The 27,415-nt window shown below is 39.6% G+C and overlaps 1 protein-coding gene across 2 annotated transcripts; it reads left to right on the forward strand.

The window, feature by feature from the left end:
- Window positions 1-10,531: 10,531 nt before the first annotated feature.
- Window positions 10,532-25,589, forward strand: mlpha (melanophilin a). 2 transcript variants are annotated; one of them, XM_030130720.1, is made up of 16 exons: window positions 10,532-10,677; window positions 11,881-12,015; window positions 15,564-15,785; window positions 16,987-17,099; window positions 17,195-17,239; window positions 17,477-17,535; window positions 17,620-17,709; window positions 18,108-18,219; window positions 19,039-19,232; window positions 19,320-19,400; window positions 20,183-20,410; window positions 21,170-21,340; window positions 22,162-22,323; window positions 22,907-22,963; window positions 23,066-23,111; window positions 25,459-25,589. In XM_030130720.1, exons 2-16 carry the CDS (start codon window positions 11,906-11,908, stop codon window positions 25,497-25,499), a joined length of 1,731 nt encoding a protein of 576 aa, XP_029986580.1. In that variant the 5' UTR covers window positions 10,532-10,677; window positions 11,881-11,905; the 3' UTR covers window positions 25,500-25,589. The 2 variants fall into 2 exon arrangements, with proteins under 2 accessions (XP_029986580.1, XP_029986582.1); XM_030130722.1 differs by having other exon boundaries at window positions 18,111-18,219.
- The last annotated feature ends 1,826 nt before the right edge of the window (window positions 25,590-27,415 follow it).

Genomic DNA, 27,415 nt, shown 5'->3' on the forward strand with positions numbered 1-27,415 from the left:
ATATGTTCATATATTTTGTCCATATATGTTCATATATTATGTCCATATATGTTCATGTATTTCGTCCATATATGCTCATGTATTTTGTGCATTTATGTTCATATATTATGTATATATATGTTCATATATTATGTCCATATATGTTCATATATTTTGTCCATATATGTTCATTTATTTTGTCCATATATATTCATATATTTTGTCCATATATGTTCATATATTTTATCCATATATGTTCATGTATTTCATCCATATATATTCATATATTTTGTCCATATATGTTCATGTATTTCGTCCATATATGTTCATGTATTTCATCCATATATGTTCATATATTTTGTCCATATATGTTCATATACTATGTCCATATATGTTCATGTATTTCGTCCATATATGTTCATTAATTATGTTCATATATGTTCATATAGTATGTCCATATATGTTCATATATTTTTTCCATATATGTTCATATAGTATGTCCATATATGTTCATATATTTTGTCCATATATGTTCATGTATTTTGTCCGTACATGTTCAAATATTTTGTCCATATATGTTCATATATTTTGTCCATATATATTCATATATTTTGTCCATATATGTTCATGTATTTTGTCCATATATGTTCATGTATTTCGTCCATATATGTTCATATATTATGTCCATATATATTCATGTATTTTGTCCATATATGTTCATGTATTTCGTCCATGTATGTTCATATATTATGTCCATATATGTTCATATATTTTGTCCATGTATGTTCACATATTTCGTCCATATATGTTCATATATTTTCTCCATATATGTTCACCTATTATGTCCATATATGTTCATGTATTTCGTCCATATATGCTCATGTATTTTGTCCGTACATGTTCATATATTATGTCCATATATGTTCATGTATTTTGTCCATATATGTTCATGTATTTCGTCCATATATGTTCATATATTATGTCCATATATGTTCATGTATTTCGTCCATATATGTTCATATATTTTGTCCATATATGTTCATATATTTTGTCCATATATGTTCATATATTTTGTCCATATATGTTCACGTATTTTGTCCATATATGTTTATATATTTTGTCCATATATGTTCATGTATTTCGTCCATATATGCTCATGTATTTTGTCCGTACATGTTCAAATATTTTGTCCATATATGTTCATGTATTTCGTCCATATATACTCATGTATTTTGTCCGTACATGTTCAAATATTTTGTCCATATATGTTCATATATTTTGTCCATATATGTTCATATATTTTGTCCATATATGTTCATGTATTTTGTCCATATATGTTCATGTATTTCGTCCATATATGTTCATATATTATGTCCATATATGTTCATGTATTTTGTCCATATATGTTCATGTATTTTGTCCATATATGTTCATATATTATGTCCATATATGTTCATGTATTTTGTCCATATATGTTCATATATTTTGTCCATATATGTTCATATATTTTGTCCATATATGTTCATATATTTTGTCCATATATGTTCACGTATTTTGTCCATATATGTTTATGTATTTTGTCCATATATGTTCATGTATTTCGTCCATATATGCCCATGTATTTTGTCCATATATGTTCATGTATTTCGTCCATATATGTTCATATATTATGTCCATATTCGTTCATATATTATGTCCATATATGTTCATGTATTTCATTCATATATGTTCATATATGTTGTCCATATATGTTCATATATTTTGTCCATATATGTTCACATATTTCGTCCATATATGTTCATATATTTCATCCATATATGTTCATATATTTTGTCCATATATGTTCATATATTATGTCCATATATGTTCATGTATTTTGTCCATATATGTTCATGTATTTCGTCCATATATGCTCATGTATTTTGTCCATATATGTTCATGTATTCTGTCCATATATGTTCATATATTATGTACATATATGTTCATATATTATATCCATATATGTTCATATATTTTGTCCATATATGTTCATGTATTTTGTCCATATATGCTCATGTATTTTGTCCATATATGCTCATGTATTTTGTCCATATATTTTCATATATTTTGTCCATATATGTTCATATATTATGTCCATATATGTTCATGTATTTCGTCCATATATGCTTATGTATTTTGTCCATATATGTTCATATATTATGTACATATATGTTCATATATTATGTCCATATATGTTCATGTATTTTGTCCATATATGTTCATGTATTTCGTCCATATATGTTCATGTATTTCGTCCATATATGTTCATACATTATGTCCATATATGTTCATATATTATGTCCATATATGTTCATGTATTTCATTCATATATGTTCATATATGTTCATATATTTTGTCCATATATGTTCACATATTATGTCCATATATGTTCATGTATTTCGTCCATATATGTTCATGTATTTCGTCCATATATGCTCATGTATTTTGTCCATATATATTCATATATTTTGTCCATATCTGTTAATATATTTTGTCCATATATGTTCACATATTATGTCCATATATGTTCATGTATTTTGTCCACATATGTTCATATATTTTGTCCATATATGTTCATATATTATGTCCATATACGTTCATATATTATGTCCATATATGTTCATATATTTTGTCCATATATGTTCATGTATTTCGTCCATATATGTTCATATATTATGTCCACATATGTTCATGTATTTTTCGTCATATATGTTCATATATTATATCCATATATGTTAATATATTATGTTCATATATGTTCATGTATTTCGTTCATATATGTTCACATATTATGTCCATATATGTTCACATATTTCATCCATATATGTTCATATATTTCGTCCATATATGTTCACATATTATGTCCATATATGTTCATGTATTTCATCCATATATGTTCATGTATTTCGTCCATATATGCTCATGTATTTTGTCCATATATGTTCATGTATTTTGTCCATATATGTTCATATATTATGTCCATATATGCTCATGTATTTTGTCCATATATGTTCATATATTTTGTCCATATATGTTCATGTATTTTTTCCATATATGTTCATGTATTTCGTCCATATATGTTCATATACTATGTCCATATATGTTCATATATTTTGTCCATATATGTTCATGTATTTCGTCCATATATGTTCATATATTATGTCCATATATGTTCATATATTTCGTCCATATATGTTCATATATTTTGTCCATATATGTTCATGTATTTCGTCCATATATGTTCATGTATTTCGTCCATATATGTTCGTATATTTCGTCCATATATGTTCATATATTATGTCCATATATGTTCATGTATTTCATCCATATATGTTCATGTATTTCGTCCATATATGTTCATATATTATGTCCATATATGTTCATATAGTATGTCCATATATGTTCATATATTTTGTCCATATATGTTCATATATTATGTCCATATGTTCATATATTATGTCCATATATGTTCATGTATTTCATCCATATATGTTCATGTATTTCATCCATATCTGTTCATATATGTAATCCATATATGTTCATATATTTTGTCCATATATTTTCACATATTTCATCCATATATATTCATATATTTTGTCCATATCTGTTAATATATTTTGTCCATATATGTTCATATATTATGTCCATATATGTTCATGTATTTTGTCCATATATGTTCATGTATTTTGTCCATATATGCTCATGTATTTTGTCCATATATGTTCATATATTTTGTCCATATATGTTCATATCTTATGTCCATATACGTTCATATATTATGTCCATATATGTTCATATATTTTGTCCATATATGTTCATGTATTTCATCCATATATGTTCATGTATTTCGTCCATATATGTTCATATATTTCATCCATAAATGTTCATATATTTTGTCCATATATGTTCATGTATTTCGTCCATATATGTTCCTGTATTTCGTCCATATATGTTCATATATTTCGTCCATATATGTTCATGTATTTCATCCATATATGTTCATATATGTAATCCATATATGTTCATATATTTTGTCCATATATTTTCACATATTTCGTCCATATATATTCATATATTTTGTCCATATCTGTTAATATATTTTGTCCATATATGTTCATATATTTTGTCCATATATGTTCATGTATTTCGTTCATATATGTTCATGTATTTCGTCCATATATGTTCATATATTTCGTCCATATATGTTCATATATTTTGTCCATATATGTTCATGTATTTCGTCCATATATGTTCCTGTATTTCGTCCATATATGTTCATATATTTCGTCCATATATGTTCATATATTATGTCCATATATGTTCATGTAGTTCATCCATATATATTCATGTATTTCGTCCATATATGTTCATATATTATGTCCATATATGTTCATATAGTATGTCCATATATGTTCATATATTTTGTCCATATATGTTCATATATTATGTCCATATATGTTCATGTATTTCGTCCATATATGTTCATGTATTTCATCCATATATGTTCATATATGTAATCCATATATGTTCATATATTTTGTCCATATATTTTCACATATTTCGTCCATATATATTCATATATTTTGTCCATATCTGTTAATATATTTTGTCCATATATGTTCATATATTTTGTCCATATATGTTCATGTATTTCGTTCATATATGTTCATGTATTTCGTCCATATATGTTCATATATTTCGTCCATATATGTTCATATATTTTGTCCATATATGTTCATGTATTTCGTCCATATATGTTCATGTATTTCGTCCATATATGTTCATATATTTCGTCCATATATGTTCATATATGTTCATGTATTTCATCCATATATGTTCATGTATTTCGTCCATATATGTTCATATATTATGTCCATATATGTTCATATAGTATGTCCATATATGTTCATATATTTTGTCCATATATGTTCATATATTATGTCCATATGTTTTCATATATTATGTCCATATATGTTCATGTATTTCATCCATATATGTTCATGTATTTCATCCATATATGTTCATATAGTATGTCCATATATGTTCATATATTTTGTCCATATATTTTCATATATTATGTCCATATATGTTCATGTATTTCGTCCATATATGTTCATATATTATGTCCATATATGTTCATGTATTTCATCCATATATGTTCATGTATTTCGTCCATATATGTTCATATATTATGTCCATATATGTTCATATAGTATGTCCATATATGTTCATATATTTTGTCCATATATGTTCATATATTATGTCCATATATGTTCATATATTATGTCCATATGTTCATATATTATGTCCATATATGTTCATGTATTTCATCCATATATGTTCATGTATTTCATCCATATCTGTTCATATATGTAATCCATATATGTTCATATATTTTGTCCATATATTTTCACATATTTCATCCATATATATTCATATATTTTGTCCATATCTGTTAATATATTTTGTCCATATATGTTCATATATTATGTCCATATATGTTCATGTATTTTGTCCATATATGTTCATGTATTTCGTCCATATATGCTCATGTATTTTGTCCATATATGTTCATATATTTTGTCCATATATGTTCATATATTATGTCCATATACGTTCATATATTATGTCCATATATGTTCATATATTTTGTCCATATATGTTCATGTATTTCGTCCATATATGTTCATGTATTTCGTCCATATATGTTCATATATTTCATCCATATATGTTCATATATTTTGTCCATATATGTTCATGTATTTCGTCCATATATGTTCCTGTATTTCGTCCATATATGTTCATATATTTCGTCCATATATGTTCATGTATTTCATCCATATATGTTCATATATGTAATCCATATATGTTCATATATTTTGTCCATATATTTTCACATATTTCGTCCATATATATTCATATATTTTGTCCATATCTGTTAATATATTTTGTCCATATATGTTCATATATTTTGTCCATATATGTTCATGTATTTCGTTCATATATGTTCATGTATTTCGTCCATATATGTTCATATATTTCGTCCATATATGTTCATATATTTTGTCCATATATGTTCATGTATTTCGTCCATATATGTTCCTGTATTTCGTCCATATATGTTCATATATTTCGTCCATATATGTTCATATATTATGTCCATATATGTTCATGTAGTTCATCCATATATATTCATGTATTTCGTCCATATATGTTCATATATTATGTCCATATATGTTCATATAGTATGTCCATATATGTTCATATATTTTGTCCATATATGTTCATATATTATGTCCATATATGTTCATGTATTTCATCCATATATGTTCATGTATTTCATCCATATATGTTCATATATGTAATCCATATATGTTCATATATTTTGTCCATATATTTTCACATATTTCGTCCATATATATTCATATATTTTGTCCATATCTGTTAATATATTTTGTCCATATATGTTCATATATTTTGTCCATATATGTTCATGTATTTCGTTCATATATGTTCATGTATTTCGTCCATATATGTTCATATATTTCGTCCATATATGTTCATATATTTTGTCCATATATGTTCATGTATTTCGTCCATATATGTTCATATAGTATGTCCATATATGTTCATATATTTTGTCCATATATGTTCATATATTATGTCCATATGTTTTCATATATTATGTCCATATATGTTCATGTATTTCATCCATATATGTTCATGTATTTCATCCATATATGTTCATATAGTATGTCCATATATGTTCATATATTTTGTCCATATATTTTCATATATTATGTCCATATATGTTCATGTATTTCGTCCATATATGTTCATATATTATGTCCATATATGTTCATGTAGTTCATCCATATATGTTCATGTATTTCGTCCATATATGTTCATATATTATGTCCATATATGTTCATATAGTATGTCCATATATGTTCATATATTTTGTCCATATATGTTCATATATTATGTCCATATATGTTCATATATTATGTCCATATGTTCATATATTATGGCCATATATGTTCATGTATTTCATCCATATATGTTCATATATGTAATCCATATATGTTCATATATTTTGTCCATATATTTTCACATATTTCGTCCATATATATTCATATATTTTGTCCATATCTGTTAATATATTTTGTCCATATATGTTCATATATTTTGTCCATATATGTTCATGTCTTTTGTCCATATATGTTCATGTATTTCGTCCATATATGTTCATGTATTTCGTCCATATTTGTTCATATATTATGTCCATATATGTTCATGTATTTTGTCCATATACGTTCATATATTATATCCATATATGTTAATATATTATGTTCATATATGTTCATGTATTTCGTCCATATATGTTCACATATTATGTCCATATATGTTCACATATTTCGTCCATATATGTTCATATATTTCGTCCATATATGTTCACCTATTATGTTCATATATGTTCATGTATTTCGTTCATATATGTTCACGTATTATGTCCATATATGTTCACGTATTTCGTCCATATATGTTCATGTATTTCGTCCATATATGTTCATGTATTTCGTCCATATATGCTCATGTATTTTGTCCATATATGTTCATGTATTTTGTCCATATATGTTCATACATTATGTACATATATGTTCATATATTATGTCCATATATGTTCATATATTTTGTCCATATATGTTCATGTATTTTTTCCATATATGTTCATGTCTCCTATCTCCTGTTTCTGGTTCTACGTACCATTCTGGTCTGCACTTATATTTTTAATATTTAGCCAACTTAGTCTGTGCAGTACTATTCACCCGATGTCCCCTTTCCCCACTCCCCTCCGGGGGAGTGGCTACTTTTTCAGTTGTAACCACTTGGGAGCCAATGACGACAGGATCTGCGCTGACCCATCTGTGTCCTGCCCTGTCCTGTGTCCTGACCCCCTCCCCCACCTGTCTGGATGGACGTCCTCGGCCTCACCACTGTGGATGGGCCTCCTCGCCCCTGCCTGTCTCATCCAGCGGGATGGACCCCCCATGTGTCCACCCTACTGCATCCTTGTAGACTAGAACTACATCTGCAAATGGACGTCCATCAGTCCTGGTGCATCTATAGCCTGTCCGTCCATGGGAGTGGATCTGTCCTTCACTGTGGTTCTCCCCGAGGTTTCTCCCTTTTCCCACTGGGTTTTGAGTTTTTCCTTGCCGAGAAGGAGGGTCTAAGGACGGGGGATGCCCTGGACACTACTCATTTTCTTGCTGTTCATTTGACTGTTGTTTACTCTAACTGACTCTGTAAAGCCCTTTGAGATAACCTTGTTGTGATATTGGGCTATACAAATAAAGTTGAATTGAATTGAATTGAATTGAATGTATTTCGTCCATATATGTTCATGTACTATGTCCATATATGTTCATGTATTTCGTCCATATATGTTCATGTATTTCGTCCATATATGTTCATATATTATGTCCATATATGTTCATGTATTTCATCCATATATGTTCATGTATTTCGTCCATATATGTTCATATATTATGTCCATATATCTTCATATAGTATGTCCATATATGTTCATATATTTTGTCCATATATGTTCATATATTATGTCCATATATTTTCATATATTATGTCCATATATGTTCATGTATTTCATCCATATATGTTCATGTATTTCATCCATATCTGTTCATATATGCAATCCATATATATTCATATATTTTGTCCATATCTGTTAATGTATTTTGTCCATATATGTTCATGTATTTTGTCCATATATGTTCATGTATTTCGTCCTTATATGCTCATGTATTTTGTCCATATATGTTCATATATTTTGTCCATATATGTTCATATATTATGTCCATATATGTTCATGTATTTCGTCCATATATGTTCATATATTTTGTCCATATATGTTCATATATTTTGTCCATATATGTTCATGTATTTCGTCCATATATGTTCATATATTATGTCCATATATTTTCATATATTATGTCCATATATGTTCATGTATTTTGTCCATATATGTTCATATATTATATCCATATATGTTAATATATTATGTTCATATATGTTCATGTATTTCGTTCATATATGTTCACATATTATTCCATATATGTTCACATATTTCGTCCATATATGTTCATATATTTCGTCCATATATGTTCACCTATTATGTCCATATATGTTCATGTATTTCGTCCATATATGTTCATGTATTTCGTCCATATATGCTCATGTATTTTGTCCATATATGTTCATGTATTTTGTCTATATATGTTCATATATTATGTACATATATGTTCATATATTATGTCCATATATGCTCATGTATTTTGTCCATATATGTTCATATATTTTGTCCATATATGTTCATGTATTTTTTCCATATATGTTCATGTATTTCGTCCATATATGTTCATGTACTATGTCCATATATGTTCATATATTTTGTCCATATATGTTCATGTATTTCGTCCATATATGTTCACATATTATGTCCATATATGTTCATGTATTTCGTTCATATATGTTCATGTATTTCGTCCATATATGTTCATATATTTCGTCCATATATGTTCATATATTTTGTCCATATATGTTCATGTATTTCGTCCATATATGTTCATGTATTTCGTCCATATATGTTCATATATTTCGTCCATATATGTTCATATATTATGTCCGTATATGTTCATGTATTTCATCCATATATGTTCATGTATTTCGTCCATATATGTTCATATATTATGTCCATATATCTTCATATAGTATGTCCATATATGTTCATATATTTTGTCCATATATGTTCATATATTATGTCCATATATTTTCATATATTATGTCCATATATGTTCATGTATTTCATCCATATATGTTCATGTATTTCATCCATATCTGTTCATATATGCAATCCATATATATTCATATATTTTGTCCATATCTGTTAATATATTTTGTCCATTTATGTTCATATATTATGTCCATATATGTTCATGTATTTTGTCCATATATGTTCATGTATTTCGTCCTTATATGCTCATGTATTTTGTCCATATATGTTCATATATTTTGTCCATATATGTTCATATATTATGTCCATATACGTTCATATATTATGTCCATATATGTTCATATATTTTGTCCATATATGTTCATATATTTTGTCCACATATGTTCATGTATTTCGTCCATATATGTTGATATATTATGTCCATATATGTTCATATATTTTGTCCATATATGTTCATATATTTTGTCCATATATGTTCATATATTTTGTCCATATATGTTCATATATTTTGTCCATATATGTTCATATATTTTGTCCATATATTGGACATCTTATCTGGTTAATGTCATATGAAGTTTTTAGGTTTTACTTAAATATTTACAAACTTATATTACATGTGTTTGTCTTTTTTCTTCAGTAGTGTCCATATTTGGGCTCTTCCATGCTGTTGTCAGTAGTGTCCATATTTGGGCTCTTCCATGCTGTTGTTGTCCCTCTGCTCTTCGCTGCCATGTGATTGGTCGCCCTGCGGCAGGGTGATGTCACAGCTGGATGCAGGTCATGTGATCAGCTGACTGTCTGTTCAACTCCACAGTTCATCAGTGAACGTCCTGGAAACACAGACGGTGAGTTTAAAAGACTTTAAAACTCTCACTTTAATTAAGATCATTTACTCCTGAACTCCTTAAATTTAAGTTGAAATGGTTGGTTTAAAGGGTAAATTCATCAAATTAACCCTTAAATATCTAAAAGTATTTATTGGATCACAACTATTCACTGGTTTGATTTGTCTGTGTTTAAGGGTTTAAGGAGGCTAAAGGAGGTTTAAGGGATTTAAGGAGGTTTAAGGGGTTTAAGAGGGTTAAGGGATTTAAGGAGGTTTAAGGGGTTTAAGGAGGTTTAAGGGTTTAAGGAGGTGTAAAGGGTTAAAGGAGATGTAATGGGTTTAAGGAGGTATAAGGGGTTTAAGGAGGTTTAAGGGCTTTAAGGAGGTTTAAGGGGTTCAAAGAGGTTTAAGGGTTTAAGAAGGTGTAAAGGGTTAAAGGAGATGTAATGGGTTTAAGGAGGTATAAGGGGTTTAAGGAGGTTTAAGGGCTTTAAGGAGGTGTAAAGGGTTAAAGGAGGTTTAAGGGGTTCAAAGAGGTGTAAGGGGTTTAAGGAGGTGTAAAGGGTCAATGGAGGTTTAAGGGGTTTAGGGAGGTTTAAGGAGGTTTAAAAGGTTTAAAGACATGTAAACGGTTTAAGGAGGTTTAAGGAGGTTTAAGGAGGTTTAAAGGGTTTAAGGAGGTGTAAAGGGATTAAGGTTGTTTAAAGTGACTTTTGTCTCAGTCTAAATACCCTTAACCCCTAACCCTTAACCCTAACCTTAACCCCCAACCCTTAACCTTTAACCCTAACTGCTAATCCTTAACCCCTAGCCCTAATCCCTAACCCTTAACCCCTACCCTTAACACTAATGTTCTTCAGTAAATACTAGAACCTTTTGAATGTATTAGGCTCCGCCTCCAAATCCTGATGACATGTTTGAGTTACTGTCGTATTCTGTGTATTTAATGCGACATAAGTTCTGTGTTTGTGTTCTTTTGAAATACTTCTACTTTTCAGATCCAGTTTGTCTTTTGTGTGTTTGAGGTGAAATAACACACACAAAAAAATTAAAATTTAAAGTTTTTTTTTTTTTTTAAAAAGACGACACTCAGAATGGACATCAGTCAAAGATTTAAGAAGTCCAACAAGTATCTGAAGTTTCTCCTACTAGTTTGATTTTAAGTCTTTTTTTTTGTCCCAGTACTTTTTACCTTCAGTCTTTTTTTGTCCCTGTCGTACAGGAGGTGACTCCGCCCCCTGAGCCTGATGGAGCGTAAACTGGACCTATCCCGTCTGACGGACGAGGAGGCCAAACATGTGTGGGAGGTGATTCAACGAGACTTCAACCTGCGCAAGAAAGAGGAGGAGAGACTGGGGTAAGAACTGAGACTAAAGTTAGACTGAGACTAGGGTTAGACTGAGACTAGAGTTAGACTGAGATTAAAGTTAGACTGAGACTAGAGTTAGACTGAGATTAAAGTTAGACTGAGAATAGAGTTAGACTGAGACTAGAGTTAGACTGAGACTAAAGTTAGACTGAGACTAGAGTTAGACTGAGACTAAAGTTAGACTGAGACTAAAGTTAGACTGAGACTAGAGTTAGACTGAGATTAAAGTTAGACTGAGAATAGAGTTAGACTGAGACTAAAGTTAGACTGAGACTAAAGTTAGACTGAAACTAAAGTTAGACTGAGAATAGAGTTAGACTGAGACTAAAGTTAGACTGAGACTAACGTTAGACTGAAACTAAAGTTAGACTGAGAATAGAGTTAGACTGAGACTAAAGTTAGACTGAGACTAACGTTAGACTGAAACTAAAGTTAGACTGAGACTAAAGTTAGACTGAAACTAAAGTTAGACTGAAACTAAAGTTAGACAGAGACTAAAGTTAGACTGAGACTAAAGTTAGACTGAGAATAGAGTTAGACTGAGACTAAAGTTAGACTGAGACTGGGGTAAGAATTTAGACTGGGACTAGTCTCAGCAGATACACTGACCTCCTCTCTGCTCCTCCCTCTCCCTCCTTTCTCTCCCTCTCTCTCTTTCTTACCCCCCCCCCCCTTCTCTCTCTCTCCACCTCCCCCCCCCCTTAACCCCATATAGGTACCATATCCGTACCGTACAGATAACTCGCACCCAGTGCATTGTGGGTCCGTACCCGGTGCAGGTGTCTGAGCGTGCTCAGTCTGTTCTGGGTGTCTGAGCGTGCTCAGTCTGTTCTGGGTGTCTGAGCGTGCTCAGTCTGGTCCTGGTGTCTGAGCGTGCTCAGTCTGTTCTGGGTGTCTGAGCGTGCTCAGTCTGGTCCTGGTGTCTGAGCGTGCTCAGTCTGGTCCTGGTGTCTGAGCGTGCTCAGTCTGTTCTGGGTGTCTGAGCGTGCTCAGTCTGGTCCTGGTGTCTGAGCGTGCTCAGTCTGTTCTGGGTGTCTGAGCGTGCTCAGTCTGGTCCTGGTGTTTGAGCGTGCTCAGTCTGTTCTGGGTGTCTGAGCGTGCTCAGTCTGTTCTGGGTGTCTGAGCGTGCTCAGTCTGTTCTGGGTGTTTGAGCGTGCTCAGTCTGTTCTGGGTGTCTGAGCGTGCTCAGTCTGTTCTGGGTGTCTGAGCGTGCTCAGTCTGGTCCTGGTGTTTGAGCGTGCTCAGTCTGTTCTGGGTGTCTGAGCGTGCTCAGTCTGTTCTGGGTGTCTGAGCGTGCTCAGTCTGTTCTGGGTGTTTGAGCGTGCTCAGTCTGTTCTGGGTGTCTGAGCGTGCTCAGTCTGTTCTGGGTGTTTGAGCGTGCTCAGTCTGTTCTGGGTGTCTGAGCGTGCTCAGTCTGTTCTGGGTGTTTGAGCGTGCTCAGTCTGTTCTGGGTGTCTGAGCGTGCTCAGTCTGTTCTGGGTGTCTGAGCGTGCTCAGTCTGTTCTGGGTGTCTGAGCGTGCTCAGTCTGTTCTGGGTGTCTGAGCGTGCTCAGTCTGTTCTGGGTGTTTGAGCGTGCTCAGTCTGTTCTGGGTGTCTGAGCGTGCTCAGTCTGTTCTGGGTGTCTGAGCGTGCTCAGTCTGTTCTGGGTGTCTGAGCGTGCTCAGTCTGTTCTGGGTGTCTGAGCGTGCTCAGTCTGTTCTGGGTGTCTGAGCGTGCTCAGTCTGTTCTGGGTGTTTGAGCGTGCTCAGTCTGTTCTGGGTGTCTGAGCGTGCTCAGTCTGTTCTGGGTGTCTGAGCGTGCTCAGTCTGGTCCTGGTGTCTGAGCGTGCTCAGTCTGTTCTGGGTGTTTGAGCGTGCTCAGTCTGTTCTGGGTGTCTGAGCGTGCTCAGTCTGTTCTGGGTGTCTGAGCGTGCTCAGTCTGTTCTGGGTGTTTGAGCGTGCTCAGTCTGTTCTGGGTGTCTGAGCGTGCTCAGTCTGTTCTGGGTGTTTGAGCGTGCTCAGTCTGTTCTGGGTGTCTGAGCGTGCTCAGTCTGTTCTGGGTGTCTGAGCGTGCTCAGTCTGGTCCTGGTGTCTGAGCGTGCTCAGTCTGTTCTGGGTGTTTGAGCGTGCTCAGTCTGTTCTGGGTGTCTGAGCGTGCTCAGTCTGTTCTGGGTGTTTGAGCGTGCTCAGTCTGTTCTGGGTGTCTGAGCGTGCTCAGTCTGTTCTGGGTGTCTGAGCGTGCTCAGTCTGGTCCTGGTGTCTGAGCGTGCTCAGTCTGTTCTGGGTGTCTGAGCGTGCTCAGTCTGGTCCTGGTGTCTGAGCGTGCTCAGTCTGTTCTGGGTGTTTGAGCGTGCTCAGTCTGTTCTGGGTGTCTGAGCGTGCTCAGTCTGTTCTGGGTGTCTGAGCGTGCTCAGTCTGTTCTGGGTGTTTGAGCGTGCTCAGTCTGTTCTGGGTGTCTGAGCGTGCTCAGTCTGTTCTGGGTGTCTGAGCGTGCTCAGTCTGGTCCTGGTGTCTGAGCGTGCTCAGTCTGTTCTGGGTGTTTGAGCGTGCTCAGTCTGTTCTGGGTGTCTGAGCGTGCTCAGTCTGTTCTGGGTGTTTGAGCGTGCTCAGTCTGTTCTGGGTGTCTGAGCGTGCTCAGTCTGTTCTGGGTGTCTGAGCGTGCTCAGTCTGGTCCTGGTTCAGCTCTGAGTCAGTCTGTTCACATGCTGCGTTCAGGAATTCGGTATGACGGCGGTTGTTGTCGGGTCGATCACAGCGCAGTCACACGGTCCGGGACCACACAAAGACCACCTGTGTTCATCTGTGGGACTGCGACTCCCATCAGCCCCTGGGGCCGTTCATGGACCCACTTCAGCCTCTGGAGCTGAATGATGCTCAGTGTTCCATCCAAGAGGACGTGGACAAACATGTTAAGGCGGGGCACAGGAAGTCACATGACCTGGAAACAGCTGCATCATGGTCACATTAGCAGGAAGGGTTTATGATGGAGGAGGAGCTAAGGAAAAGAAAAAAAAAACGGGTTTATGATACAGGACATGTTAAGTTTTTTTTTTTTTTTTTTTAAGTGAATTTTTTTATGTAAAATATTTTTTAATTGAAGTTTTTCATTGAAAATACTTTTTTATTGAAGTGCAGGTTTTTTAAATTTAAAATATTACTTTTATTGAAGTGATATTGTTTGAGACTGAATAATTAACACATAAATATCCTACCTCTAATATGTCCCAAATACAATAAAGATGACTTAAATCAAAACAAAAAAAAGACTTTCAATCAAAGAAAAACAGTGTTCAAATCCAATTTTTTAAAATCTGAATTTGGTTTTTCATTCAAACATGTTTTTTCTTTGTTTGAAAACAGGTTTTTTGATTGAAAATATTATTATTATTATTATTATTATTATTATTAATAATAATAATAATAATAATAATAATAATAATAATAATAATAATAACCAGTTTATTTATGTATTTATTTTTTCTGGTTAAAGCAGTAAAGACACAAATCTCCCTCCATACTGTGTTGTGTTTTTGAGCCTTTGTCGTCTTTTCTTTCAGGGACCTGAAGACCAAAATAGAGAAGGAGGACACTAAGCGTGAGCTGCTGGGTTCAGAGAACAGCGTCAGCGACTCCCTGTGCATCCGCTGTCTGCAGCCCTTTAAGTTCCTGCTCAACAGTAAACGCCAGTGTCTGGACTGTCACATGTTCACCTGTAAGTCCTGCAGCCGCTACAACAAGAAGGAGCACGGATGGGTGTGTGACAACTGCAGGATGACCAGGTGAGGGGGAGGGGCAGGGGGAGGAGCAGGGGGAGGAGCAGGGGAAACAGGGGGAGGGGCCACCAGGGTGTGGACATGCCCCACCGGCTAGGGTTCCTCCCTCTAAACAAATACACAAAACTGTCCATGTGGTCCAGTGGTTTAGTCCTGTTCATGTGGTCCAGTGGTTTAGTCCTGTTCATGTGGTCCAGTGGTTTAGTCCTGTTCATGTGGTCCCGGTGGTCTTGTCCTGTTCATGTGGTCCTGGTGGTTTAGTCCTGTTCATGTGGTCCAGTGGTTTAGTCCTGTTCATGTGGTCCCGGTGGTCTTGTCCTGTTCATGTGGTCCAGTGGTTTAGTCCTGTTCATGTGGTCCAGTGGTTTAGTCCTGTTCATGTGGTCCCGGTGGTCTTGTCCTGTTCATGTGGTCCCGGTGGTTTAGTCCTGTTCATGTGGTCCCGGTGGTCTTGTCCTGTTCATGTGGTCCCGGTGGTTTAGTCCTGTTCATGTGGTCCCGGTGGTCTTGTCCTGTTCATGTAGTCTAGGTGGTCTTGTCCTGTTCATGTGGTCCCGGTGGTTTAGTCCTGTTCATGTGGTCCCGGTGGTCTTGTCCTGTTCATGTGGTCCCGGTGGTTTAGTCCTGTTCATGTGGTCCCGGTGGTCTTGTCCTGTTCATGTGGTCCCCGTGGTTTAGTCCTGTTCATGTGGTCCCGGTGGTCTTGTCCTGTTCATGTGGTCCCGGTGGTTTAGTCCTGTTCATGTGGTCCCGGTGGTCTTGTCCTGTTCATGTGGTCCCGGTGGTCTTGTCCTGTTCATGTGGTCCCGGTGGTCTTGTCCTGTTCATGTAGTCTAGGTGGTCTTGTCCTGTTCATGTGGTCCCGGTGATTTAGTCCTGTTCATGTGGTCCCGGTGGTCTTGTCCTGTTCATGTGGTCCCGGTGGTTTAGTCCTGTTCATGTGGTCCCGGTGGTCTTGTCCTGTTCATGTGGTCCCGGTGGTTTAGTCCTGTTCATATGGTCCCAGTGGTTTAGTCCTGTTCATGTGGTCCCGGTGGTTTAGTCCTGTTCATGTGGTCCCGGTGGTCTTGTCCTGTTCATGTGGTCCCGGTGGTCTTGTCCTGTTCATGTGGTCTAGGTGGTCTTGTCCTGTTCATGTGGTCCCCGTGGTTTAGTCCTGTTCATGTGGTCCTGGTGGTCCCGTCACCTTCCTTTGGTCTGTCCGCAGGGTTCTGAAGATCGGGACCCTGGGCTGGTACCATGACAACGTACGGAACCGCTTCAAACGCTTCGGCAGCGCTAAAGTGATGAGGTCACTGTACAAGAGGCTGAACGGAGACGGTGAGTCCGCACGCCTTCAGGTAGGGGGGCCGGGCCAGAGGCGTCGCCATCAGCCCCATGTTTTTAACGTTTTCGTCCTGGGTTTTGTGTTTCAGGCGGTCGTGACGATGACACCCAGAGCATGCCCGACGTCCGCGGCAGTAAGTCCAATCAACTAACACAAACATGACTTTAGCTCCGCCCCTCTGAGTCCTAGACCCTGAAGGGGGCGGTAGTGGGCAGATCTGGTGCCGTGGTGTTTGGGTGGGTCCCGGGTAATGAGCGAACAGAACCCTGGACCCTGAACGGACCCGTAGGAGTGAACTCGTAGAAGTGGACAGGACATAGCGGTCCTCAATCGTCCAGGCGTTGACTCATCTTCTTCTTTTCAACTCCAGACGTTTACAACGGGACGGAGGACGACCACGGCGAGGTGGAGGCCCAGCGCTACAAAGTGGTAAGGGCGGTCCCACAGGTCGCACTCTGATGTCACCGAACATGAAGCGGCCGAGGTGAAGCAGATGTGGGCTTCTTCTTTCAGATGCGGAAGAGTAAACGTCTGCTGTCCGTCCATCCCATGGACTTCGACTCTGAGGACTACTTCCCTTATTCACGCCGACCGTCTGTCCAGGTACGACTTCAAACCCACACCTAAACGTGTCCGTCATCAGAGGTGGACCTAACGTTATCAAGGCTAAGGTTATGAAAGGCTAACATTATAAAAGACTAACGTAATGAAAGGCTAACATTATAAAAGACTAACGTAATGAAAGGCTAACATTATAAAAGACTAACGTAATGAAAGGCTAACATTATAAAAGACTAACGTAATGAAAGGCTAACATTATAAAAGACTAACGTAATGAAAGGCTAACATTATAAAAGACTAACGTAATGAAAGGCTAACATTATAAAAGGCTAACATTATAAAAGACTAAGATTATGAAAGGCTAAGATTATTTAGGCTAACATTATGAAAGGTTAACATAATGAAAGGCTAAAGTTATGAAAGGCTAACATTTTTGTCAGCAGATGCAGATGCAGATGGAAGAGCGCGGCTACAGAAACGACTGTGACTATGAGGTTTTCAACCACCGCGCCAACCGCCGCAAGAGTCTGGACCGCCACCACCTGAGGCCTGGTGGGCTCTGAGCACACAAACAAACAGCTGCACCTGTGTTTACCTGTGTTGTTTACCTGTGTTGTTTACCCATTGTTTACCTGTTGTCATTTGCCTGTTGTTTACCCATTGTTGTTTACCTGTTGTTTACCCATTGTTTACGTGTTGTTGTTTACCTGTTGTTTACCTGTTGTTGTTTACCCATTGTTTACCTGTTTTGTTTACCTGTTGTTGTTGTTGTTTACCTGTTGTTTATCTATTGTTGTTCACCTGTTGTTGTTTACCCATTGTTTACCTGTTATTGCTGTTGTTTACCTGTTGTTGTTTACCTGTTGTTGTTTACCTGTTGTTTACCTGTTGTTGTTTACCCATTGTTTACCTGTTTTGTTTACCTGTTATTGTTGTTGTTTACCTGTTATTGCTGTTGTTTACCTGTTGTTGTTTACCTGTTATTGCTGTTGTTTACCTGTTGTTGTTTACCTGTTATTGCTGTTGTTTACCTGTTGTTGTTTACCTGTTATTGCTGTTGTTTACCTGTGGCTGTTTACCTGTTGTTGTTTACCTGTTATTGCTGTTGTTTACCTGTGGTTGTTTACCTGTCATTTACCTGTTGTTGTTTACCTGTTGTTGTTTACCTGTTATTGCTGTTGTTTACCAGTGGTTGTTTACCTGTTATTGCTGTTGTTTACCTGTTGTTGTTTACCTGTTGTTGTTTACCTGTTATTGCTGTTGTTTACCTGTGGTTGTTTACCTGTTATTGCTGTTGTTTACCTGTTGTTGTTTACCTGTTATTGCTGTTGTTTACCTGTGGTTGTTTACCTGCTGTTGTTTACCTGTCAGATGACTATGGGGACAGTCGGATGGTCCGGACTCGCTCTCTCTCTAAGATCACCTCCTCGGTTGCTCGGCAACAGTACGTGGATACCTCGGACGAGGACGAGTACCAGAGACACGCACCCATGTACCAGGCCCCACCCAACCGCCGCAAGAACAGCCGCGCCTCCTCCCAAGAGAACCTGGGCCAAGCCCCGCCCGTAAGGACCCCACAACCAATCACAGACCTCCAAACCGCTCATGCTCATTCAACACCAAAATGTTTTCATCCATCTGTTTGTTTGTAGATTAATGAACTGAACAAACGGATGTCTGCCATTGAGAGCCTGCTGACTCGTCTGGAGGAGAAGATGGGACCATCTGAGGAGGTGAGTGACCTGTGACCTCTGACCTCTGACTCCTTAAGCCTGGCTGTTTGACCCCTGACCTCTGACTCCTTAAGCCTGGCTGTTTGACCCCTGACCTCTGGCTCCTTAACCCTGGCTGTTTGACCCCTGACCTCTGGCTCCTTAACCCTGGCTGTTTGACCCCTGACCTCTGGCTCCTTAACCCTGGCTGTTTGACCCCTGACCTCTGACTCCTTAACCCTGGCTGTTTGACCTCTGACCTCTGGCTCCTTAACCCTGGCTGTTTGACCTCTGACCTTTGACCTCTGACCTCTGACTCCTTAACCCTGGCTGTTTGACCTCTGGCTCCTTAACCCTGGCTGTTTGACCCCTGACCTCTGACTCCTTAACCCTGGCTGTTTGACCCCTGACCTCTGACTCCTTAACCCTGGCTGTTTGACCCCTGACCTCTGACTCCTTAACCCTGGCTGTTTGACCTCTGACCTCTGGCTCCTTAACCCTGGCTGTTTGACCTCTGACCTTTGACCTCTGACCTCTGACTCCTTAACCCTGGCTGTTTGACCTCTGGCTCCTTAACCCTGGCTGTTTGACCCCTGACCTCTGACTCCTTAACCCTGGCTGTTTGACCTCTGACCTTTGACCTCTGACCTCTGACTCCTTAACCCTGGCTGTTTGACCTCTGACCTTTGACCTCTGACCTCTGACTCCTTAACCCTGGCTGTTTGACCTCTGGCTCCTTAACCCTGGCTGTTTGACCCCTGACCTCTGACTCCTTAACCCTGGCTGTTTGACCTCTGCTTCAGTCGGGGGTGCAGCTGTCTCACAACGAGGAGGAGAAGCTGAGGAGGAAGCTGAGTGAACTGGCAGGAAACCTGAGTGATAAGAACCTATCATCAGATGAAGAACCCACCAAGAAGAGCTACAGCCTGTCCAAAGGGGTGGGGGGGCTGAGGGGGGGTGCCCCTGTGGAACCCCTGAAGGACCAGGGTCTGAGCTCCTCCAGCGACGAAGCACCCACTGAGGCGCAGAAGGTAAGACTACGCCCACCTGTGGTTAGGTACTCCCACCTGAGGTTTGGTACACCCACCTGAGGTTAGGTACCATGCCCACCTGAGGTTAGGTACACCCACCTGAGGTTAGGTACCATGCCCACCTGAGGTTAGGTACCATGCCCACCTGAGGTTAGGTACCATGTCCACCTGAGGTTAGGCACACCCACCTGAAGTTAGGTACCATGCCCATCTGAGGTTAGGCACACCCACCTGAGGTTAGGTATGCCCACCTGAGGTTAGGTACCATGCCCACCTGAGGTCAGGTAGTATGTCCAGCCCTCCTACACCACACCCCCCCCCATGGTGGTCATGGGGAAGTGTCTTCTCCTGAAGTACACTGGTGTCCTTCCACCTCTGGACCGGGGGGGGCAGGTCCAGGTCCAGGCCAGTGGGTTCAGGTTCAGGTTCTGGTCCAGGCCGGTGGGTTCAGGTCCAGGTTCAGGTTCTGGTCAAGGTCGGTGGCTGCTGGAGGCGGTCTTTCTCCCTGTGTTATAACACTAGGGGGAGCTCCTCCCTGTGGGTGGGGCTTCCCCTGTGTTCTAACACTGGGGGCGGAGCTCCTCCCTGTGTTCTAACCCTGGGGGCAGGGCTCCTCCCTGTGGGCGGAGCTTCCCCCTGTGTTCTAACCCTGTGGGCGGGGCTCTCTCCCTGTCTTCTAACCCTGGGGGCGGGGTTCCTCCCTGTGGGCGGTGCTCTTCCCTGTATTCTAACGTGTCCCTCCCTCTCCATGTCCCTCAGAGATCGACGGCCGCCGCCCTCTGTGACCTCACCACTGAGGCGCTCAGAACCATAAACGCCACCGAAAAGGCCATGGTCGAGTATGGCCTGGCAGAGCCCGCCCACCGCCCGCACGTAGCCGGCACTGACGTAAAGCAGGCCGACGATGCGTTCAGGGAACTAGAGGAAAATGTAAGCTCCACCTTCACCTGCACATCTGTGTACCCCAGAGCCTAAGCTCCGCCCCTTCGCCTCGTCTCGGACCGGCTGCGGTTCCATGCGTTCGGTCGGTCCGAAACGAGGCGGCGGTCCAGAACCTGCAATAGAACCTGAAATACTGAACCTGTTAGCCCCGCCCACCAAATACTGAGCCTGATAGTCCCGCCCGCCATCAACATGTTAGCGTTGGTCGTCTGCTCCAACAGAAGTGAAAGTCGATGCTGCGTTTGTTGCGTTCGCTGGAACTGGAAACTGTCGTCAACAAGGATTAAAGTTTACAATTTAGAAATTATGACTTTATCACACTATTGCAAATTTATTTTTCTAAATATTACGACTTTAATCTCATAAAAGTCAAGCACTATTTTTGTTAAATTACTTTTTTTTTTTTTTTTAACTCTGACTTTATTGTCATAATATCCTGGTTTTATTCTCGTAGTAACAGGTGTTTTAGTTTTTCCGATGTGGCGCTAATATGCCATCATAAAAAAACCCGTACACAGATCACTGATAAACAGAATGAACAGTTGTGGGCCCAACCCTGACCCCTGGGGAACTCCACCAGTACTGTCCAGTCCCATCTGAAACCCCTCCTACCTCAGTCCAGTCCGCTTCCTCTGATTGGTCAGAATCTGTCACTAGTTTATGTTCATCCGTCACTTTCGGAACAGTCATCTGTTCTGTTTGTTTTTCTACCGAGCCCTCAGCAGACACAGTGGCCCCGCCCCCCTGTTGTTGCCATGGGTCCTGCGCAGTCATGTGACCTTTGTGCGCCTCCGTTTCCATGGTTACAGGTTTACATGGCGGCCGGTCAGTCGTTCCAGCTGGAGTCCAAACTGCAGCGGCTGGAGCAGAGCGCCAAGAACCGCTTCGGAGGAACAACCGACTCCGAACTGTCGGAACTGGAGGACGTGGTGGCGCTGACGGCGGCCAGGGTGCAGAGCGCCGAGAGCGAGGTACCAAGGGGGAGGAGTCAGAGGGCAGAGCGCCAAGAGCGAGGTACCAAGGGGGAGGAGTCAGAGGGCAGAGCGCCGAGAGCGAGGTACCAAGGGGGAGGAGTCAGAGGGCAGAGCGCCGTGAGCGAGGTACCAAGGGGGAGGAGTCAGAGGGCAGAACGCCAAGAGCAAGGTACCAAGGGGGAGGAGTCAGGAGGGCAGAGCGCTGAGAGCGAGGTACCAAGGGGGAGGAGTCAGAGGGCAGAACGCCGAGAGCGAGGTACCAAGGGGGAGGAGTCAGGAGGGCAGAGCGCTGAGAGCGAGGTACCAAGGGGGAGGAGTCAGAGGGCAGAGCGTCAAGAGCGAGGTACCAGGGGGGAGGAGTCAGAGGGCAGAGCGCCGAGAGCGAGGTACCAAGGGGGAGGAGTCAGAGGGCAGATCGCCGAGAGCGAGGTACCGGGGGGAGGAGTCAGTAGGGCGGAGCTTCAACCACACACAAAGACCAGTTCAAAAGGAGAGTGAGGGGTCTGGGGCGGAGCTAGAACCCCAGTCCAGTCGTAGTACCTGTGCTAAACTCCGACTAAAACCGTCCTTCTGTGTTCAGGTGTCGGACATTGAGAGTCGAATCGCTGCTTTAAGCACCGCAGGATCCAAGAAGAAGGTACAGGCTGTCACATGACCACACACTAACCAATAGAAATGACACATGAATACGGATGGATGGTGGATGGATCAGTTCTTTTATCGGTTCTTTTTTCCTCAGGTTTCTTCGTCTCATCAGAGGAAGAAGAACAATCAGGAGTTCAACAGTAAGACCTGGACTGGAACTGGACTGGAACTGGACTGGAACTGGACCTGAACTAGACTTGAAGTGGACCTGAACTGGACCTGGACTGGACTGGACTGGACTGGACTGGAACTGGACCTGAACTAGACTTGAAGTGGACCTGAACTGGACCTGAACTGGAGTGGACTGGACTGGAACTAGAACTGGAACTGGAACTGGAACTGGACCTGAACTGGACTGGAACAGGACCTGAACTGGACTGGACTGGACTGGAGGTACAACTGAACAGGACCTGGACTGGACTGGACTGGAACTGGACCTGAACTGGACTGGAACTGGACCTGGACTGGACTGGACTGGACCTGGACCTGAACTGGACCTGAACTGGACCTGAACTGGGCTGGAACTGGACCTGGACTGGACTGGACTAGACTGGACTAGACTGGACTTGGACTGGACTGGACCTGAACTGGACTGGGCCTGAAATGGACTGGACTAGAAATGAACTGGACCTGGACTGGACCTGAACTAGACTGGAACTAGAACTGAACTGGACCTGGACTGGACCTGGACTGGACCTGAACTGGACTGGAACTGGACCTGAACTGGACCTGAACTAGACTTGAAGTGGACCTGAACTGGACCTGGACTGGACTGGACTGGACTGGAATTGGACTGGAACTGGACCTGAACTGGACTGGAACAGGACCTGAACTGGACTGGACTGGACTGGAAGTACAACTGAACAGGACCTGGACTGGACTGGACTCGAACTGGACCTGAACTGGACTGGAACTGGAACTGGACTGGACTGGACTGGACCTGGACCTGAACTGGACCTGAACTGGACCTGAACTGGGCTGGAACTGGACCTGGACTGGACTGGACTAGACTGGACTAGACTGGACTTGGACTGGACTGGACCTGAACTGGACTGGGCCTGAAATGGACTGGACTAGAAATGAACTGGACCTGGACTGGACCTGAACTAGACTGGAACTAGAACTGAACTGGAACTGAACTGGACCTGGACTGGACCTGAACTGGACTGGAACTGGACCTGGACTGGACCTGGACTGGACCTGAACTGGACTGGAACTGGACCTGAACTGGACCTGAACTAGACTTGAAGTGGACCTGAACTGGACCTGGACTGGACTGGACTGGACTGGACTGGAATTGGACTGGAACTGGACCTGAACTAGACTTGAAGTGGACCTGAACTGGACCTGAACTGGAGTGGACTGGACTGGACTGGAACTAGAACTGGAACTGGAACTGGAACTGGAACTGGACCTGAACTGGACTGGAACAGGACCTGAACTGGACTGGACTGGACTGGAAGTACAACTGAACAGGACCTGGACTGGACTGGACTCGAACTGGACCTGAACTGGACTGGAACTGGACCTGGACTGGACTGGACCTGGACCTGAACTGGACCTGAACTGGACCTGAACTGGGCTGGAACTGGACCTGGACTGGACTGGACTGGACTGGACTGGACTAGACTGGACTAGACTGGACTTGGACTGGACTGGACCTGAACTGGACTGGGCCTGAAATGGACTGGACTAGAAATGAACTGGACCTGGACTGGACCTGAACTAGACTGGAACTAGAACTGAACTGGAACTGAACTGGAACTGAACTGGACCTGAACTGGAACTGGACCTGAACTGGACTGGATCTGGATCTGGATCTGGACTGAACTGGACTGGAACTGGACCTGAACTAGACCTAAACTGGACTGGAACTGGACCTGGACTGGACTGGACTGGACTGAACTGGACTGGAACTGGACCTGAACTGGACTGGAATTGGACCTGGACTGGACTGGGCCTGAACTGGACTTGACTGGACTAGAACTGAACTGGACCTGGCCTGGACCTGAACCGGACTGGAACTAGACCTGAACTGGACCTGGACCTGGACTGGACCTGAACTGGACTTTAACTGTTTTCTCTGTATTTTTTTCTGTTTTTTCTTCATATTTTCTGTGGGTTTTTTTTTTCTGTTTTCTGTTTTCTATATATTTTCTTTGATTTCTCTCATTTTTCTCTTTATTTTTTCCATATTTTCTGTGTATTTTCTCTATTTTTTCTTTATTTTCTTTGTATTTCCTCAATTTTTTCTCTATATTTTTTCTTTTTTTGTGTTTATTTGTTCTGTATTTTCTCTGTTTTTTCTGTATTTTCTCTTTTTTGTGCTTATTTTTTCCTGTATTTTCTCTTTATTTTCCCCGTTTTTTCTGTTTTCTCTTTATTTTTTCTGTATTTTCTCTCTTTTTACTGCATTTTCTCTCTATTTTCTCCATTTTCTCTCTATTTTTACCTGTTTCTTCTTCTTTTTGTCTGTTTTTTTTGCAGAAAACTCTAATGGAAGTCAGTGGAGATCCAACATGTACTGAAGACAAACCCCCCTCATTTAAAACCAATCACTGATCAATAATATCGTGAAGTCAAAGTCTGAAAATGTTTAATTATTGAATAAATAAACATAAAACATGTATTCCTTTTCATAATAATCCCAATAACCAGATCAATGTGAGGCTTCATTTCATGTCTTCAAATACAAAACTTCAAACTAAATAATTAAATAAAATATAAAAGAATGAGTTAAAAAAAAAAAAAAAAAAAGAAAATCACAGGAAAAGATGAAAGTAATAAAAGAATCCTTTAATCCAGGGGTGCCCAACCCTGGTCCTCCAGAGCCACTATCCTGCATGTTTTCGATGTTTCCCTCTTCCAACACACCTGATGGTCGTTGTCAGGCTTCTGCAGAGCCTGATGATAGACTTCTCATTTGAATCAGGTGTGTTGGAAGAGGGCTCCATCTGAAACATGCAGGATAGTGGCTCTGGAGGACCAGGGTTGGGCACCCCTGCTTTAATCCTTTGAAACTGTCTTCATGTTCTGAACTTTCTGAACTGTTATCGATCGTTTCTGTTGAATTAATCGCTGTACTGATTGACAATTGATTGGAAGTATTCTCCACACCATGTTTAGTTTCTTTGAAGTATTGATTCCAGATGGATTCTTGTGTCAGTTCTGATCAATAAACACCTGAAGATTCAGCCGCTATTTCACGTCTTTTCATTCACTTTCACTTTTTCTTTTCAGTTTTTTTGGTCTGAAAATTAAAATAAAAACACTTTACTACAACAATAAATTTGTCAAATACGGACATAAAACATGTCATTTTATCAGATTAAAGTCGTCATATTTCAAGAATAAAGCTGTAATATCATGAAAATATTGTAATTTAAAAACAGGTGGAAAAATATCCGAATTTTACCAGAATACTGAGACTATTAGCCCCGCCCACCAAACACAGAGTCTATTAGCTCCGCCCACCAAATACTGAGCCTATTAGTCCCACCCACCAAATACTGAGACTATTAGCCCCACCCACCAAATACTGAGCCTATTAGACCCGCCCATCACATACTGAGACTATTAGCCCCACCCACCAAATACTGGGACTATTAGACCCACCCATCTCATACTGAGCCTATTAGCCCCACCCACCAAATAAAGAGCCTATTAGCCCCACCTACCATCAACACATCAGCATCAGTCGTCCGCTCCGACAGAAGTGAAAGTTGATACTTCGTTTGTTGCCTTTGCTGAAACTGGAAACTGTCGTCAACAAGGATTAAAGTTTATGATGTAGAAATGAGGACTTTTTATCGTATAACTGCAAGTTTATTTTCAAAGTATGACGACTTTAATCACATAAAAATACGACATTGTTTTTGTTAAATTATGAGTTTTTGTAAACTACAACTTTAATTTCATTAAATTACGACTTAGTTTTGGTAAAATTTTGACTTTTTTTTATTCGACTTTATTTTCATTAGATTATTTTTTTAAACTATGACTTCATTCTGGTAAAATTACTTTTTTAAAAATTGGACTTTATGTTCATACAAATTTTTTTAAACAACTTTATTGTGCTAAAATAATGACTCTTTTTAAATTCGACTTTATTTTCCTTAAATTATTTTTTTTAAATATATCTTTATTTTTTTATTATATTACAATGTCACTTTGGTAAAATTACAACTTTTTTTGTACAACGTTATTTTCATTAGATTATTTTTTTTTTAAACTAAGACTTAATTCTGGTAAAATTATGACTTTTTGTATTAGACTTTATTTTCATAATATTACAGGTTTCATCTCCTCCTTGTACTGGTATTTTATTTTATTTTATTTTATTTTTATTTTTTAGATGTGGTCCTCACAGGCCGCCGTACCTCCGCCATTCCGTCCTAAGGCATATTTCGTGGTGTGTTCACGTTCCGCTCCCAGCCCACCTGCG

Source organism: Sphaeramia orbicularis, unplaced genomic scaffold (genome assembly GCF_902148855.1).
Source record: "Sphaeramia orbicularis unplaced genomic scaffold, fSphaOr1.1, whole genome shotgun sequence".
Classification (NCBI taxonomy): Eukaryota; Metazoa; Chordata; class Actinopteri; order Kurtiformes; family Apogonidae; genus Sphaeramia; species Sphaeramia orbicularis.